This window comes from Mchenga conophoros, linkage group LG12 (genome assembly GCF_057382185.1).
Source record: "Mchenga conophoros isolate Kocher_MC1m ecotype Shallow Benthic linkage group LG12, M_conophoros_male_GT1.1, whole genome shotgun sequence".
Taxonomy (NCBI): Eukaryota; Metazoa; Chordata; class Actinopteri; order Cichliformes; family Cichlidae; genus Mchenga; species Mchenga conophoros.
In genome coordinates this window covers 21,872,207-21,891,274 of record NC_140537.1, presented here as the reverse complement: position 1 = coordinate 21,891,274, position 19,068 = coordinate 21,872,207, and the positions used below count along the sequence as shown (strand labels likewise).

General features: G+C 39.9%; 2 protein-coding genes across 6 annotated transcripts in view; one reads left to right on the top strand and one right to left on the bottom strand.

Annotated features, from left to right (window-relative positions):
- Nucleotides 1–7,320: 7,320 nt before the first annotated feature.
- Nucleotides 7,321–9,184, bottom strand: foxb2 (forkhead box B2). The gene has a single exon (XM_085293139.1). It carries the CDS (start codon nt 8,774–8,776, stop codon nt 7,820–7,822), a length of 957 nt encoding a protein of 318 aa, XP_085149265.1. The 5' UTR covers nt 8,777–9,184; the 3' UTR covers nt 7,321–7,819.
- A 4,705-nt stretch (nt 9,185–13,889) lies between these two features.
- The window catches only part of LOC146562621 (uncharacterized), a 38,367-nt gene continuing 33,188 nt past the window's right edge, over nt 13,890–19,068 (top strand). For all 5 annotated transcript variants that reach the window (XM_085294532.1, XM_085294534.1, XM_085294533.1 and 2 more), the window contains exon 1: nt 13,890–14,135. In XM_085294532.1, the coding sequence (XP_085150658.1) occupies nt 14,097–14,135 (39 nt within the window). In that variant the 5' untranslated portion in view covers nt 13,890–14,096. The remainder of the gene's footprint in view (nt 14,136–19,068) is intronic.

Genomic DNA, 19,068 nt, shown 5'->3' with positions numbered 1-19,068 from the left:
TAACTGCTGCCACAGCTCCAATTAATGTTAACGAGAGAACGGCACATTGTTGCCAAATGCACCATCGCTGTTGAGTGCATTAGTGTAAAAACCTTTTTTGTTCTGGAGCCTAACATTTTAAAATGATAATTCAATCATTTATATTTTGTAGGCTTCATTTTGTTAATTCAGTGTGTGGAATATTATGTTAACTAATCAACCATAATGCTTTAAAGGTCTTATCCTATATGCACCTTTCATTTTTGTGATTTGCAGACGTTAATTGTCTCAGACACCACGATGTCTCTTGTTTGTCCATCCATGCTTAATGTGTTACCAGACTTTCAAATAAAGAAAAAAATGTGACAAATAAATATCAGCTAAGCTTAAACTAAGTGAATTACTCTTTTATTCAACAATCTCTCATTAAAGTTATTTGCAATCAGTTTAAAATTCACTTTATGCTACGCAAGAAAGCTACACTTTAATGTTGTCTAAAAGCATTCCACATATAGTTCAATACATCATGAAAAAAACCCAGTTTTATTCCTTTTATTATAGCTACAGAATAGCTAAGTGACTAGTGGCTGTTGGTTGATAATGACTGCTGTAGGGACAAACAGGTTCTTATCATTTGTCTTACAAACCAGCCTAAAAATGGATAAAAAGAAAAGAGCCAATGTATTAAAAATCATTCTGTGTTCTTGCACATCATTATTGTTATTATTGATGCAGTGTATTTCTTCCCCTTCTGGAGGCTGTAACTTAACCCTGCTAACCACCTGCCCAGGGCTAAAAGTGACCTTTGTTGCCTTCCTTCTTCACAAGAAAGGAACAATAGAAACTTCGACTGTGTTTCATGGAAGCTGATTCTTTGGAACATGCTCAGTAAGAAAAATGGTTATAGTCTTGCTGATTCAGTTCAGTTGCTCAATGCGGCAGAAAAGACTTCTGGTGCCTGGTGATCAAAGATCAATCAGACATGTTTGTTCTACCAGTTCTTCAAAGCAAGTCTTTTTCCATTTTTTTAAAGAATAAATCAATTTAATGTCTTTGCAGCTGAACTGAGTTGTAATGATTCAGTAATTTTGCCTTATATTGTAAAGCTGTGTACCTAACAATGAATAACATGTGTTACAAAGAGGAGAACTTTCCAATATGAAGTGAAACAAAGAAAGTTTTTTTTCGATTACACTTTTGTAATTAAATGGATGTATTAATCGATACATATACAAAATACAAAAAGAAATTGTTTAGGGACATACAGAAAAGACATATGACATTAGTCACAACACAAAAAAGGCAAAATCTCTGTAATATTTGTATCATATTTTATTTCTTTAAATTTTAAAGGAACTCTATGAGAAACCATCAAATTACATCTTTGCTTATTCTTGCACCAATAAACTAATAATCGAGTCCTGGCAGTTGTATTAATTCAAACCTTTGTTATAGGGTTTTCACTGAAACACTACCAGTCATCATGTTTTGACATTGTGTAATGAGATTGAAAATTTCAAGTACAAACTCAGCAGGGAGAGAGCTGATGACACACTTGTTCATTTCCATTTCACTTTAATCTCTATTACTGGCGATTCAAATGGGCCCATACGAGCACTCATTTTCTTACAAAGCACTTAACCTCTGACAAACTGCTGAAGTTCTTTTGGCCACAGAACTTCTTTGTCCGAACTCTTTAGAGAAAGTGAAGAAGCGGGGAAGTCAGAGAGGAGAAACAATGGGAAGCAGGCCAGAGAAGGTGAACCACTGACCTATTTTGAATTGATAATTAAGGGTAATAATGGCTAATAAGCTGTAATAATTTGGGCCAATAAAGAAAGTTGGCAGATTGATGATGATGATATGAGCTGCGTCAGATGACCTTGCTCTGACGACAGAACAGAGACAATACACTTCAACCACGGGGGTGGATTAAATTTGACCCTGGATCAGTGAATCATCGGGTAATTATTAAGGAGAAAGAGGAGTGGTGGGTTGTAGAGGCTGAATGATGGAGATATGGCTGGGGGATGACGTAGAAACTGTTTTTGATAAAAGAAAAAAACCCAAAGATTCTCTTTGGGTACATCACACCCAACATAATAGAATGACAAAGAAGAATGATGGAGGACTCTGGTGCAGAGTAGTGACGATGGAAAAAAAAGAGAGACAGTAAAAGAGACAAGTTGGAGAGGGAATGCAATACATTACAGAGAAAGGACAAGAGTTATAGTAATGTGCAGCGGTCCAGAGTGACCTGTCGTTAGGACTATTTCCCCTGACAGCTTCTCTCTGTCTCCAGGCCTGATGCCAGTATGCTAATTCCCCTCAGATGGTCTTTTCATTGGTTCACGCTGACTCCTGTCGACACGTGCCAGATGACTGTCCCCTTGTCCCCCTATTAAATACCACAGCAATGAATATGGCAAGCCGATCGTTTGATTAAGATAAGAGCAGAAAAAATCCGTATGCCAGCTGCCTGATTGCAGTGAATCACATACACTGTTATACTGAGTTATCACACGGACCACAACTATACAGTACAGTCAATGTAGTAAACTTAACAAAAAACTACTTCAGAGAACAGATCGTTTGCTCATTCTATTAAAGTAATACATAAAAAGACTGAATAGTAAATTATATAATCTTGTTGTCATACAAGAGAAAGTGACATTAAAAAATAAAATAAAATTTCTCAAATAGAAAATTATAAAGCTTTAATTATGGTTTTATTCATGGCCCCTATTGATTCACTCACAGTTTACTCACAGTTAAGTTAATTACAAGAATTATGAATCAATCAATTAAGACTGAATCAAATTAAGCATGATCAATTACACCTGACATAATTTCTCGTGCTTTAAGAAGAGCTCTCTGGGTTGTTAGATGCTGACAGATCAGATCTACTTTTTTATGAATCCAAATTTTATATTTGTTAATGCAAAAGACAAGTTTAGCAGCTTCAGTGTAATTATGAAATTAATAACTTCATTTAGTCATCCATAAGGAACTCCTTTGCAATTTACTTTACTTCAGTATATTTAATTTGAATATATTTTAATAAACGGTATGATGTGTTCACAAATGTATTACTCTGTGTGGAAATCTCATTTTTCTTATCACTGGTATGTTTCCTTTCTTGCAAGTGTTGAATATTATTTCATGTAGTGTCTATATGCTGACGAACATGTCTCACCCTACAGCAGTTGGAATATGCTCCAGCCTCCCTCCCGACCCTGAATTGGATAAGCTGGTATGACGACCAGTTGAACCTTGGTGATCATGATATTTGATAATCTTCTCTCCTGTGACAAAGCCTATGTGTTCACTCTCACAACACAAATCAGAAATCAGTTTCGGGGAGGAAATAAGAGATACGATGAGATGCCACGCAATGAGTTTGTTTCAGGTGAAAGTCTTTTCCTTCTCTTTTGTAACAGTATTTAATCTTTTCTGTAATGAAAGAGTTAAAACTTCACTTTGTATTCTTTCTTGTGAAGATTGCAAGTGTGTGTGAGTGTGAGTGCTCTGTGCAGCCAGATTGATCTGTATGCGTATGTTAGTAGTGCAATAAATGCCTCCAAAGACTCCTTGTACATTCCCATTGTTGTACCCCTATCTTTCAGTGGCATATACAGAATATATGTAATCCATATATTTTACCATTACCAATTTATTTACAAAGCACACACAAATTGGACAAAGTGTTATAGAAGGCACAAAACACCACACAACAAATCAGCAACAACAACAGTATTGATAATAAATAGAAAGTGAGAGCACACCAACCTCACTTTGAGTTAAAAGCCAAAGAATAAAGATGAGTTTACCAGCATGTCTTAAAAAAGAGGCAATGAGGAGGCCATCCTAACATGGGCAGAGAGATCATTCCACAGTTTGGGAACGATAGCTGGAAAGGCTCGGTTGCCAATGGTTTTCAGTCGGGTTTTAGGGAATGCCAGGAGCAGCTGATTAATTTTCAGATACAGCTCTCTTCAGATTGCATCAGAAGTCATAATATTACCACTGACAAGTTCAGTGTACATCTCTCATAGCCTTTCTTTCGTTCTTTCTTTCTTTCTTGTTTCCATTTACCGTCAGGTAAAAGTGTAGTAAGAAAACGTAGCAGGCTTGAGACAATTTTTTCCCCATCATTGAAGCCCATTTCTGCAAACTCCGAAACAAATCACTGAATTTTAACATTTAATAATAACATCTTCATGACATTTATGTGATTTCCTATCTCTGTGATTAAAAAGACCTTTTTAACAAGGAGTTTGCTGTAATGTATTTTCATACCTCCATCTATAGTTAGAATGGCTCTGCTGATGTTTTTAATGGTCAGTCAAGCTGTGGATGAACAATGAATCCTTGTATGACAATTATAGGTTTAAAGAAATTGGAGCAAATTTCTAAATCATCTGATGTTCTGATATATTGAATAAAAGACTGCTGTCTGGAACAAAGAATAATATTTAAGGTTTGCGCGTGTGCCAGTGTGCATGAGTAAGAAATAGCACATCAGATCAGATGAATTAAGCTGCTCATCATGATGGCCTGTCCTCACTGATCATTAGGAAAAATGCATGTAGAATTTGTCACCCTGGCCCCTATCAAGTGCGGGTAATTACCACTAATGCATCATCTTCTATTCAAGATCGCAACGTTATGTTTCAGAGGGTTGACTGTGAACCACCTCTGACCTAAATGTTTTATTCATTCACAGGACTCATTTTATTCTTTTACACTCACATTTCACACGTCGAACCATTTGTCCCGAGTTAAGAGTTGGCCCATATTAATTCCAGGTATGTTTTTATCAGTGCTAAAATTAATTCATGTAGCGTCGTACTGTGTTGTTCAAATTAAATCAAATTCCAAAAAAAATAATAAAAATATACAGGGTATGAATATGGTCTTTGTCGTAAGTGATCAGTGTTTTAGGACATATTTATAAGTTGTTTTCCTTCTTTAATTGCCTTTTATGCCTTTTATTTATGCCTCAGCTTTTGGGAATGGCTGTGTTACACTGGAGTGTGCACCTGTGCTGATTTAAGTGTCTAAAGAGAAAAAAGCTCCAGGTTTCAGCTCTTCCATATGTAGTTTTATTTGCAGAAGAGTCGTTAATTACAATTTTTCTATGCTTTTATAATTAGTTTATGTTTTTCCAATTGAAGTAAGTGGATTTGCACACAGCAGACAAATTTCTTTAATGCTCTCGGGAAACAGGAGACTCAGTGGTTATTACATTTTCATTTTGGAGAAAGAGGTAAACCATATTAATTTTTAAAATTTATTTAATGAAATTACTCTGCAGTTTATTGACATTAAGCATCAGGTTCAAATTTATATCTGCTAAACCATCACAGCAGAGTGGAGAGATATTTGCAGTGCACTTGCTTCTTTTGAGAAAACTAAGAAAGTCTATCAAAAATATGTTTTTTTATTACCATATAAAACAAAAACACACAGCCAGAACAGATTTTTGTTTGTAATCTAAATTATAACCGGTATACATACTCAGCTGACATCCAAAGCATTTTGTTTCTCTATTTTACTACCTGCTCTTGAGGCTGAAAATCATTTAACATATTCTTTTAAATGCTTTGACACAACCAGCACAGTTCCTACTTATAAGACCGAACAGCAAAAATACCACCTATTACCCCTCCACATAAACACATGTGCACATTAGGGGAGCTCATGTGATATTATGATTCCAGAGGCATCCAACTCCGGTGTTGTGAAGACAGAGGATCATGGAGGGTAGTAATGGCTGCATTATTACTCCTCTTATTGTGTCTTAATTAGTGGCATTTAATTATGCACTAATGCAGTGAGGACTATTAAAGACATTGAGGCCTGCTGATCAGGGAATTAAAGCAACACACATACACACACCCACACACCCACACACATACACACACACCTACAGGCACAGGCACACTTTTCACACAGACAGTTTGGGTGTGCTGTAGAAATCTCAGTTCCCTTTAACTAGAAATTACAGACACCCTGCAGAGAAAGTGTGTATGTGTGTGTGTAGATGGAACAGAAAGTAAAGAGGAGGTGGCATGATAGAAAAAACTAAAGAGAAATGCTAAAGAAATAAAATAAAATAAATAAAAGTCAGGCATAACACAACAAAATGATGGTGATAAAATAACAATAAATAAAAAGGATTGAATGAGAAAGGAAAAGATAAGGGTCATCACTATTAGGGAGATTCTGCTCGTTAGCAATGACACCCGAATAGGTTTTAATTTTTTACTCCCACGCCTCTCCTCCACTGGTGCATCTCAATTATTTGTTCAGAGGCTGGTGTGACAATAGTGTCGGCTGTGAGAGCCTTTGGGATGCTAAACAGGGGATAGGAGGTTAAATATAAGTCATTTTTAGTGGGCTGAACCTGGGGCTTTGTGCTGCCGTTGAGGAGAAGCTTCAAAGCTTGACTTAAACAGAACAAACAAAAGAGCAAACTTGATCCTGCTTTTGAAGTTGTGGAGCTGCTGTCCAAAATGTTGGCTGCTCATATCCATCTTTTGGAAGATCATACACACACTTGAACACAGCGTGCATCAGCACATGTACACATGCTCAAATGTGGACAATTGCGTGCACTTAAGTATGAATTATGGAAGGTGATAGCAAGATATTTTTTTTTTGCTATCTTTGTTCTTAAATAGAATAATAAGTATTCTTAAAATTATCCTCTTAAAATATAACAGTTACACCATGTAATATGATATTCAGCTCTGTTTTTGAACTGGATGTTCAAAGAGGGTTTAGATCTTCCTTGGATGACTCCAGAGTGAAGAAAAGTAAAAAATTACTTTTATGTCATCGTATGTTGGTTCAGTGAAAAATATTAACTCTCACAGTTCGTACTCCATATCTCATAGTTAGAGCCAAATATATATTTAATATTATTTCTGTAATCAGTTGTAATCAATAATTGAAAATAATGTTTTTAAAGAAAAACAGCTGGAATATAAATTCATTATTCTGACCATTTATTATGCATTAAACAGAACTACAGGTGGCATGTGAAGTGATCTTTTTGTTATTACTTCTTGTTGTAGAGTATCAAAATATTTAATAAGGGTAGAGACGTATTTCTTTATTTACACATCTGAGGAATTGATAGATAAAAGTCGGGACCTGAATGTCTGTTTCCACTGATGTAAAAGAATGTCCGAGTCTATTGGAATTTTTTTCCTCAGCTTTTCAAACACAGTCGTCCCTGAAAGGATGTGCAAATGTAAACAGTTATTTAAATAACTACAACACGAAGGATTTGGTTTTAAGTTCTTTATAAATATCTTCAGATAAATAGTGTTATAATACAAGCATAACATTTTTAATGCACTGCTAGAGAATACACAAAAAAGTGCAACAGGCCTAATTAAAAATTACGAAGGTCTACTTGTCTTTAGCCGGTAGGCCTGCCAATGATTGAAGTAAAATAAGTAGAATAACAGCAAAAATCAAAAAACAGAGCAGTTGATTTGCATTTGAAATCATTTCGGACTGTTTGTCTCCTAAATCAAAGCTTTCTTTGGGATTAGCATCTCTACCAGTCTGATTGTATTTATCAGTGCCACATTACAGTATGTGGTAAATGCCCTCACAAATTGTGCAAATAAATCATGATTTCAATCAACATGAGTCTAATGAAAAATCCATTACACAGCACAATGTTAAACTTAATTTTACAACGCTCTTACAGCTGCACGTAATCTATTTGTCGTCTCTGATAAGTCTTATTTCGGGTAATCTCAATGTCTTTCTCGCTTTATTTTTTTTCTTTTCTTTCAAAAATAGCCTGCAATTTACCCGGTTAGGACAGCAGGAGGGCCGGGTGTAGAGGGTTCCCTTTTCCCTCTAGCAGATCACTTTTCTCCATCAGTGAGGACGGTGAGCAGATCTGGGCCGGGCCGGACTGCAGACCCGTCAAACCCGGCACGGGGCCCAGGGACGGGGTGGGTTTTATTGGCACTGGAACGGCTGGCAGGGTTTGCCCGTTGGCGTTGTGGTACAGGCCCTTGGCTGACACGCTGAATGGTGCGTACTCGGATGATGCTGGCACGGATACGCCACCCATAGACTCTGAGAGCATGCCGACGTGCGGCCACATAGAATTGACCATGCTGCTGAGCTGGGGGGGCACCGGGTAACCCAGATGGTGCATAACCGAGGTAAGGGGAAGCCCACTGGCCATCACACCCTTGTAGTCCCTTCCTATAATGTTCTCTATGGCAAATGGGTGTTTAAACCCACCGGGCTGTGCGCAAGTGATGCCCCCGTAACCCTGAAAGTGAGGAAGGCGACCCACGTTTGGAGGGGCGGCTGAGTGGTCGTGGTGGCTGGATGCAGTGCCCAACTTGCTGCCAGGGTGATGGTGGTGATGGTGGAAATAGTGCATCATGGGGGAACTCTTGCAGGTCATATGCTCGGCACGCAGCACCTTGAAGCGCTTCCGTCTCCTCAGGAAGCTGCCGTTCTCAAACATGTCACCGCAGTCCGGATGAAGAGCCCAGAAGCTGCCTTTCCCCGGCTGATCAGGCCGACGGGGTATCTTGATGAAGCAGTCGTTAAATGAGAGGTTGTGTCGCAGGGAATTCTGCCATCTCTGGGTATTCTCTCGATAATATGGAAAGCGATCCATGATGAACTTATAAATGTCACTCAGAGGCAGCATCTTTTCAGCTGAGTTCTGAATAGCCATCGCTGTGAGTGATATGTAGGAGTACGGAGGCTTCTGGTCGCTGTAAGAGTTTTTCCCTGGACGAGGCATAGCTGGTTACTCTTTTCTTGAAGTTTAAATTCTTGAACAAAAATGCTTTTAAAGTTTTTTTTTAACGTTTTTTTGTTTTTGTTTTACGAGTTCACTTGCCAGTCTTCATATCAGTCTCCATCTGACTGATCTGCTCCAAAGCTTTGAGCCATCAGATTATATTACCTGCTTTATCGATTAATAGTGAAACCCAAAGGCCCGCCGCTCAGGTAAGATCCTCGAGAGTCTCTCACGTCCGTAAATAAGTTGGTTTTGTCCGTGTCTTCGTCAAATTATGCTTTTGAAATCGTGCGTAAATGTCAAATTTCCGTGCGTAAAAGTTGAGAAGTCCTCCGAGTTGCTCTTGTTTCCACGGCGGCTGAATGATGATATGAGAGGCCGGTTTGCTTTGCTGTCTGTGTGTGATGTGGCTCCTCTCCTCTTGTGCGACGCTCACACTCAATGAGCGCCGTTTTTGTAAGACCCCCGCAGGTCGCCAGCTCTATTATCTATTATCCAGACACTCAGGGGACACGTCATGAGAGAGCAGAGGGCTGTGTGTGTGTGTGTGTGTGTGTGTGTGTGTGTGTGTGTGTGTGTGTGTGTGTGTGTAGGGGGGGGGGGGGGATAAACATGAGAGGATGTGCGTTCAGCACATGCCTTTGCGTCTAATTTGCTGTTTACCAATCAAAGACTCCCACGTAAAGTACACGAGGACAAAATTGACACTTTTGGACCGATTTTAACATCTAATCTTCGTTTAAAGTGGCGAATCTCCTGAAATGTCTTGGAGCAAGACAACAAAATCACCAAAGGTTTTGTGGCATTTTCTCTGCGAATAAACTTGACCTTTGACCTCTCCTGCAATTTTTTAAACAGCACCAGAAGTCATGTAATGTTATAGTATTAAAGTGTTCAGTTGCTTCACATATAAAGACTGCCTTGTCATCTGTGTGTCTGCGGTGAAAGAACTGTGACGGAGAGCGTGGATTTGCGTTGAAATCTCCCCCATTCGAGTCGAGGAAACAAATAGTAAAGAATAGAATATATAAATACAGCATCTTTGTTAAATTTGCTCGATTGCACTTTCAGACTTTGCCAACAATAAATCATGTCTTCCTTTGCGCACAATCATCAGTGCGCTTCTCTTCTGCTCTCAATTACACCAGCTCGTTCGCACAGAAACACACAAAAACACACTGAGAGAGAGAGAGAGAGAGAGAGAGAGAGAGAGAGAGGCGCTGTTGTTGATTAATTGCTGAGAGGGGAGTCCGGCGGCTGTCTGTCTGTTCAAACACTCTCTGGTGAATCCTACAAGGATGTAAACAAACTTCATCCCCTGCTCTGAATTCTGTTCAGCGGAGAACCGCAAAAAGCCCCCCTCCCTCCTCGTAGTTTTTTCTCCTCTGGCCAGGTGTCATGACTGGGTCCTTGACGGCTCCTGTCTTCCGCGGTGCCCCGGTGGGCCCTCGAATACATTACAATAATTAAGCCTTCCGTGATTTAGCCTCCTAAGAGAGAAGTCCAACAATGTAATTAAGGGCAAGCTCGCTGTATTAGGTATGAATATTCAAAACTGTGTCAATTAATTAGCCGGTGTATCACTCCCGTTATGTCCCGGTCCTTCAAGCCCACTCAAAAGGTCAACCGTGTCAACGGAGAGCATATTTTAAAGACATTATGTAATTGCAAAGAAAATGACTTTTTAGTGCCACTTTGCTTGACGAGGAGGGAACATTTTAAAAGACAGTTGATGCTGCGCTTGTGTTTTTTTGTTTTCTCCGAATAACTATTTTCCCTGCGCCTGAAAAATGAGATTTGAAACACCGAGGCCCTCCGAGGCCAGGGCGGGTAAAAGCATCCTCTTAAAACGCCCGGGAAAGATCAATATTAAATCTGTTTTCACAAAGGGGGCCGTTAAATAGACACCGTAGCTGATCTGCATAACAAAATTAATTAGGTAGTCTACGGCAGCGTTCGCTTGCACCCAACTCCTGGACAAATAACTAGTTGTAAAGCACACCTTCTGGGCATATGGAACATATGCTGGAATTATCCTTAATTGACTAATTACATAAATTACTCATTAAGTTTACAGCACATCAATTATAAAAGATGTATCAATTAATTTTGCATAAATTACAAGCGGCACGCTGCACGAAGAGGGCGGCGGAGGGAATGAGGGTCGCCAGGAGGGGGTCCCCTCTAAGGTGGAGAGACATGTGTGTGTTCGTGCGTGCGCGCAAGTGGGCGCGCGTGTGAATGACGGTCGTCTGTTTGTTTCCAGTCTCTAATAATTATTTGTTCAGCTTAAGGGCAAAGATATTCTTTCTCTGTCTCCCATTCGCAAAGGGAAAGTGTGGGGGTAATGGCAATTATACTAATAATAATAATCTTAAAGACCTCTCTCCAAGTCATAAGGGGCGCATCGTCGCGGAGAGAGCCATTAAAATCAATTAGCGCGGCCTATTGTTTTCAATGGAAAATTAAGCCGGTTTAGGACTTTAGTGCAGACGCTGTAAGGCTCACTTGCGTGATGGGGAATTATTTAGTGGCAAAATACGACAGATCTTACAATTTGCCCATAAAAGAGCGAGCCAGGGGAGCATTAATGGATCACAGCTAGGATGGTCCGCCTGTTGCCTTCCTGTTGGCCTTCAAGAATCTTTCAGTCACCTCAGGTAAAACTGTCTTGAGTTCCCGTTTCACAGAAACTGATTAGGTGCAAAGAACCAGAATTCTTCCCCGAAATCTCGTCGTGAAACTTCGACCACACAGCGACAGGATAAAAACTGTCACAGCAATTAAAAGCAAACGTTTTAGTCTAAAAGCTTTGTAATCGGTCATTTACTTTCCCCAAACATATGCGTGCTTTCACTTTGTAGAGTCTACAAACTAAATACCGAATTTGCAGCATCTTTTTGAGTATGAGCCAGCATCAAGTGGTGCTGTCTGTCATAATGTTACACTGGAAATGTTGCAGAAATCCAAATCAGGACTTGCAGTAATGCTTTTTTCAGTGTTCAGTGTTTGTGACGCTCTTATTATGAAATTGAGATATAAAGTGTAGAAAAATGAGACAATTTTAACAAAACAAAATCATAATCTTTAAATTCATTTCATTGAAGGGGCCCAAACATTGCAGCAGCAAACTGGTTTTGATTCCATGGGGTCACCTTGTTTTCAGGATGGATTTAATTACTTTGCACATCATAAATAAACAAGTGAATAAACCTGGAATGAACCTGTGTTATGATGAGCATATGCAAATGTATCCTCTTTGCTGTTGATATAGAAAACCTGCAAAAGAATTTCTGGCAGTCGTTAGGCATTCTTTGAAGGAATATTCTAAAATGTTCCTGCAAATACAGATAGTAGTTACAGGCTAGAGCAGGACAGTGACAATATATTGCTCAGGTGTAGTCTGTGCCTGCTCACGCTTCTCTGTTATTGTGAAAGTTACTGTAATTCCTTGGACATTCCCAGACACAGGAACACACTAAATCTACCATTACAGCTTGTTCACAATGAAGGGGGTAACGTTATGTATATGCAAATGTAAAAAAATATATAAAGAAAATCTATTTCCACTGACAATATAGCAACAGGGGAAACTCGATATTTAAGGCTTTTGGTGACCTTTTGCACCTTACCCTTCATTGTATTTCACATATCCACCTTGTTAGAGTGTCTTACTAATTTTGAGTGACTTCATGTAGAAAAGCCTTGAAGGGAAGTAACCCTTCCCATATTGTTTGAAAAATATATATATAAATATATATATATATATATATATATTTATATATATATATATATATATATATATATAGAGAGAGAGAGAGAGAGAGAGAGAGATAGATAGATAGATAGATAGATAGATAGATAGATAGATAGATAGATAGATAGATAGATAGAGATAGTCATTAACAAACTGTCTATCACTTTTTGTTTCTCAGGAAACAATAACTTTTATTTTGAACTGATTAGATCTGGTCTGAATATTGTAAGAGCCCTCTTGGCTTTCTGCAGGGACAGTGCTCTAACAGAGCTCGCATTTAGAGCAGAGTATTACTGCTTTCACCACAAATGGAGAAGCAAGATGCTCACAGTAGTGCTCATAGTGCCTGCTACATTAATACAGTTAGGCAACCATGGATTCCAATAAATGTGGTATTTGAGCTAAAAGCCATGTGAAAAAGACACACACACTCTCTCTCTCTCTCTCTCTCTTTCACACACACACACACACACACACACACACACACACACACACACACACACACACACACACACACACACACACAAACATTTGTGCATTATATGGGGGATTGTCTCTAATGTAGTGATACACCAGCCAGTTTGCTTTTTGTCCTTTAATGGCCTGTTATAAGAAAATAACCACAGTCCATGCTGATTTATTTGGTTATCATTCCATTTTCGTTACTCTTATCACAAACAAGATTTGGCATTGGTACAGTATAGCATGAGTTTTCAGTTGTTTTTCACGAACTGGCAAATGAAGCCAAAGCTTCATGTTAATTGACGTGACCCTTTATTACTTTTACTTTATAATTAATCTGAGTGTAGTCGACTTATCAGAAACCAAATGGGCGGGGGGGTTAAAGAGTTAAACCCAGTGGCACAATGAACCAATGATAAACGACCTCTTTTAAATATTAAAGTTTCAGGATTGGCTGACTTCCTATGTGTGTGTGTGTTACTGTTCCTCACAGGGACATCTTTCAGGTTAATTAAAGTGCTTCCTGTGAAAGCACGCCCGTACCAGAAAGGTACTGCGGTGCTCTTTGGCTGTGGTTGTTATCATATTGCGGCATTTTTCCTCCCCTGTGCACCACAAGTGTGAATATCCTCAAATTAAGAATAGAGCCAAACCAGCAGCGTGCTGTAACGTAAAGCTGGAGCGCTAGGCTGCACTCATCACTCACTAAATTCAGTATGGTCTCATCTGAGGCTGTATGGGATAGGATAGGGATGTGTTAATGTGCACGGGGAGGAGGGGTTGAGCGGGGGAGAAGGACGAAGGGCGGGGAGGGGGCCTCCTACCACCGCAGGGTGCGCGGCTGAATCACCGAGCGCGCCTCCGTCGGATCTTCTCTTCCTACCGTCACACCCACTGCTCGGTGTTGTGGGTTCGCCCCGTTGAGAAGGGGAGGACCGACGTCTCTCGCGGCAGCAGCGAGTGCTGCAGTGCGAGCGCAGCGGGGGACTCGGAAGCGAGGAGAGAGGGGGGAGAAAAAACACAAGCCCACATCAGCTGCCTTATTGCCGAAACTTGGTCTATGGAGAGATCTGCAACAGCGCCGTAGCGACGCAGGCCGACATGGAAGAGTATTTGCGGAGGGTCCAGAGCAGACTCGGGGTGAGTTAAGAGCCTTCAGCGGCGTTAACACCAGGTTGCGGGTATAATGAATGAGACCATGACGGGAAAGCTGCTACTGCTGTGCTACAGGCTGCGTTCCTGTTGCTGGAAAAGCGCACGGCAAACGCCTCTCACGTCCCCTCGGTCTTCCCGCCCCCCATGCCCACCCCCCAAAGCACCTGTAGATCGCCAGTATGACAGCACAAAAGGAAAAGAACGGCGTGTTTGGTCCAATACAATAAGCACGTTGTGTTTACAGGAACACCAGTGTGTGAATTTGAATGAGGAGATTTCTAATGAGGGGAAGGCGTGACATCAACAAGTTTAGCCGGAGGCTGTCCTTCCCTGCTATCTGGCTGCTCTGCAGATACTGACTCATAATTTGCATTTGATCCAGAGCTGAATATCTCTTCGCACACTGTCAAAAAAGCCTCATGCAAATACTAAACAGCTTAATTTATACGGATCAAATGAACGTAGAGCATCTGTGAAGCATTATGTTGCGTTCAGGGGCACATCCAGCCTATGTTGTAGCAGATATGTGGTCTACATGCCTTGAGTTCATGGAGGACCCTAAAACTGCTTTTTGGGCATGTGCTTGAGAGACCCTAGTGTCTGTATGTGTGTGTCGCCATCCCCCTTTACACACAAACACACTAAACAAAAAGGGTATTCATTTCCTGTTAATACTGTCTCTGTCGTATTTGGGACATCATATTTTGGCAAGGCTTAGCATCATTTCTTTACAATGTCCAGGAAGGGGATGATCAGAAATATCTGTCTGTGTCAGATGCTCTACTGTACACCATGTACTGAAATATGACTTTAATAGTTTTAGTTTTGCTATGTTGCTCCTTATTTTCTTTGGAGGGGAAGGAAAACACCCACCACACAGTCTGAGAGGACTTGATTGGCATTCACACATGAGCACATACTAAACCAAAACAGAGCAGTTTTTTTAGTCTTAAAGTTAATATTTTTTCTTCTCACAACCCTCTCTTAAACATCCTATACATTGAGAAATCAGCCTCACATCATGGCCCATTTAGTAGCTGCCCTCAAGCATATTTTTCATCAGCAGATAAAGGCTGTGTGTGTGTGTGTGTGTGTGTGTCTTAAGGAGTAGTGTAACAGGGTAATGTACATAATTGCCTGAGCTTGCTGATGCACGTCAAAGCTGAGATAAATATTTCAGAGAAAAATCTCTGTCTTGATATTGCCCGGTTATTACAGTAATTGCATATAGGTGTCTGCGATAGGCCGTAATAAAATGATATGAACAAAGTGATTTCTAGTTAAGGGAATACCAGGGAAAATATGTTGTTATGGACACCGATTGTTGTTGTAACCCAACATGCAGGGTTGCAGCATTTCTTACCCACCGTACAATACTTACAATAATTAATATACTTACAATACAATATTTCACTTATCTGTGTAAACGGCTGTCTGTCAGCACAATGCAAACCTGTCTGGGATTAAATTTTTAGGCGAGTTTAAGACCTTTTATCTGGGGAGAAGAAAAGCTCAAAGAGGCAAATCTGCAGATCAGAGCACAGCAAGGTAATTGAGTGATAAGAGGGGACGACTGATGAGTGTCATGTCATGTCAGATCCAGATAAGGTGTAACACATGTCACGATTAACAGCCATTCCTCAGTTCTCTCTCGCACACAAATGCACACACACGTACAAATTGTGTGCGAGGGCACTTTATCCCTCTCTCTCTCTCGTAGCTCTCTAATGTAAACTTTGATGATTCACTCTTTTGCTGACCACGCTCTCGTCTCTGTCATTCTCCTCATCCCGCTTTCTCTCCACTCTCTGCATGGCTATGGTCCAGAACAGCAATACCTCTAATTATGTTGGCTCTTAGAACTTACTGAAGCCATCTTTCCTTCTCACTCAGATTTGCTCTGTGTAGCTCCACGGCTCTAACTCCTTCACTCTTACGACATTTGGCATCGAGCTAAAGCGGCATGCTGAGTGCGCTTCGCGCATCTGTCTTTCTCAATCTGTACACTATCACACATGCAAACACAAAAAAACAGAGTCGTAGGACTGCTTTAATTGGCTTTGTTTGCGCCTTCATTCAGAAACAGGTCATTTTAAAACTTTGTATGTTGGGATGTTCTAACATTTGTCATTTTTCTCTCTTTAATTATTTAGAATTATTTAGAGCATCACATAGATTTTGTTGTTGAGACATCTATCTATCTAATTAAATAAACTGCTAGACCTATGTGATGTCAGAAAAATTAATGCGTGATAACACTTTTAAGCATTGGAATGAGGATATATTTGCAAAAAAGCAGATTTTTCTGTGAGCATAGTAGCCTAATGCTCACCAGCGTGTCTGCGTGAATGCATGGTCCATGCATAAATTGACTTTTCTTATTCATTGCAACTCAGGCTGCCTTTTGCAGTGTTTTATTGAGCATATACATTGTTTGGTGGCGAAGATGATACAATTAATCGGTCATCACTACAGGGGCCTTTCTGTGTGGAGTTTGCATGTCCTTGTTGTGCTTTGAGGCTTCTCTCCAGGTACTCCGGCTTCCTCCCACAGTGTAAAAGCACACTTGTCAGGTTAACAGGTGATTAGGTGTGAATTTGAGTGTGACTGTCTCTCTGTGTTACTCGTGTGATGGAGTGGTGACCTGAACAGAGTGTACTGATGTCTTGCCCAATGACAGCTGGGATAAACTCTGTGATTCTCACTTAGATAAGCCGATGGACGGATGGATGAGAGACCACAGCTTCAGTCAAAAATGAGTAACTTTTAAGGTTATATAGAAACTCCTAATTGAAAATTAGCATTGAAATCCAATATCTCGTGAACTGGAACTTTTTAATTAGGTTTGTGATCTTATTTTCTCTTTTTCTAGTGAGCATTTTAATTTGTTACACCAAAATATTTCTGTTATTTTCCTTTTTTTCCCAGCAGAAATTGTGTGAATTCTGCTGCAATATGTTCCTCAGCTATATGACCAAGATGTCAGGTTGAGATGAAGCGCGTGTATGGAAATTTAGGGGTGTACATCATGTAAACATCACTACGGCACATTGGTATGACCTCACACCAGGAAGCAGCTGTTCTCTGTGTGTACTTTTTATATTATTTCTATATTAAGAGGAAATCATCATAGCGGTTCTGCAGTGTGTTCTACAGACGCACGATTCAGGTGGAAGCTGAGACTCCAATAATGATTAATAGATATTTCTAATTTAGCACAATGAAGAACCGGGTGGTCCAATGATTGCAAAACCACAGGTGTAAATATTTTTAATTATTTTAGGTTGAATTAGGTTGTTTAAGTGTCTCACAACTGTTAGAGAGGGAGTGATTTTTTTTTTTAAATTAATCTATTTCAGTTTTTGCTGAGAGCAAATACAATAATAAATTTTGTAGTTTTTACATTTAATCTTTATTTATCTAAGCAAAAATAAAAAATAAAATCAGAGCAGCTGTTCATGTATTTCACAAAACTGTCCTAAACCTAAACGAGGGGAGAGGATTTGAATATGGCAGCTCAGAAAGGCGAGGAGGAGAGAAAGAGAGCACTCAGATTGAAAGGTATCAGGTGGCCAGTACACATGTGCGCGCACACCAGTGTTCTCCTATTGCAGTCGAACAGACATTGGCCTTTTCTCCTGCTAATGCATCACTTCCTTTTCTCTGGCTATCTACTATTGATTTATTTTGCTGCCCTCCCTGCTATGAAGGAACGGGCAGGAGAGCCCGTCCCCCATCCTTCTCTGCCTCGCACACATTCTGTACTCTTTCTGCTTCTTATTTTATTTCCTCTTTCTGATACTTCCCCCGTCCGCTTTACCTCTTAAATTGCCCTCCCCGCTGCCCCTCCCCTCTCTGTCTTTCCTGTCACATTTTCTACCTGTTTGGCTTCCATTTTTTCCTTTTCTCCTTTCCTGCACCTCTTCTACACCTCTGACTCACCAACTATATTACAGCTCCTCATTTTGATAAGCCTTTCTTGAACTCCTTGGCCTCCTTCCTCCAGTATAACCAGACTCCTTCCGTTCTTATGATCAGGCAGCCTCAAATCTTTTTTTCTGCGCTCCCTCTGAGCGCTTTGCTCTTTATTACCTCACCCCTCATTTCATTTATCCCTCTGGCCTGAGCGGCGAGGCCATAAGAACAGAAACAAGACACTGGCTCAATTCCTTATGCACTATTACCAGTGCTTTATGTGTCTAACTATGGCATTTAGCTCCCTTAAATTACCGGACTCCATTATGTATTTGATAAGTCAACAGATTTGCTGAGTGTTTGTAAGGCTTGCAAGATGAAAGCAGGATTACCAGATAAAGTAACAAGTTAACGTGCTTTGAGAGTTTGTTTGTGCTGACCATTTTCTAAAGTCAAGTCAATTTTTTACATTACAAGTACATTTAAAAACAAAACAAGGTTTAACTAAAGTGCTGTACAACTAAAATGGATAAAACAGAGCAGAAATATGCAGCAAAAAAAACATAAAACAAACAAGAAACAAAGCAAAAGCGTTGAGTTTTGGGTGAGGTCTTAATTTAAACTTTAAAGTTTAACTGTAACTACAGCAAAGGCCTGGTCTCTTCTGTGCTTTATTCTGCTTCTTGGAACATCCAGAAGCATCTGATCATCTATTAGAAGAATGCATAGTTAAAAGCTCAGAAAAGTAAGAGGGTGTCAATCCATCACAATGTAAGTGTGTTAACTGATTCCAGGACAGCCGTTGACTATCATATAACACAGAGACTGGAAGTCTACTAAAAGGCATGCAGCAGTTTTTAATTATAAAGATCAGTATCAGCCTGCTAATGTAAAAGCATAAAAATATAAGAGCAGATGTGTGGAATGGAGGTTAAGTTGGGAGGAGGGTACGGTGGCCTCAAGGTTACTGATCTTTGATAGACTGTCATGCTCCCAGTGACGT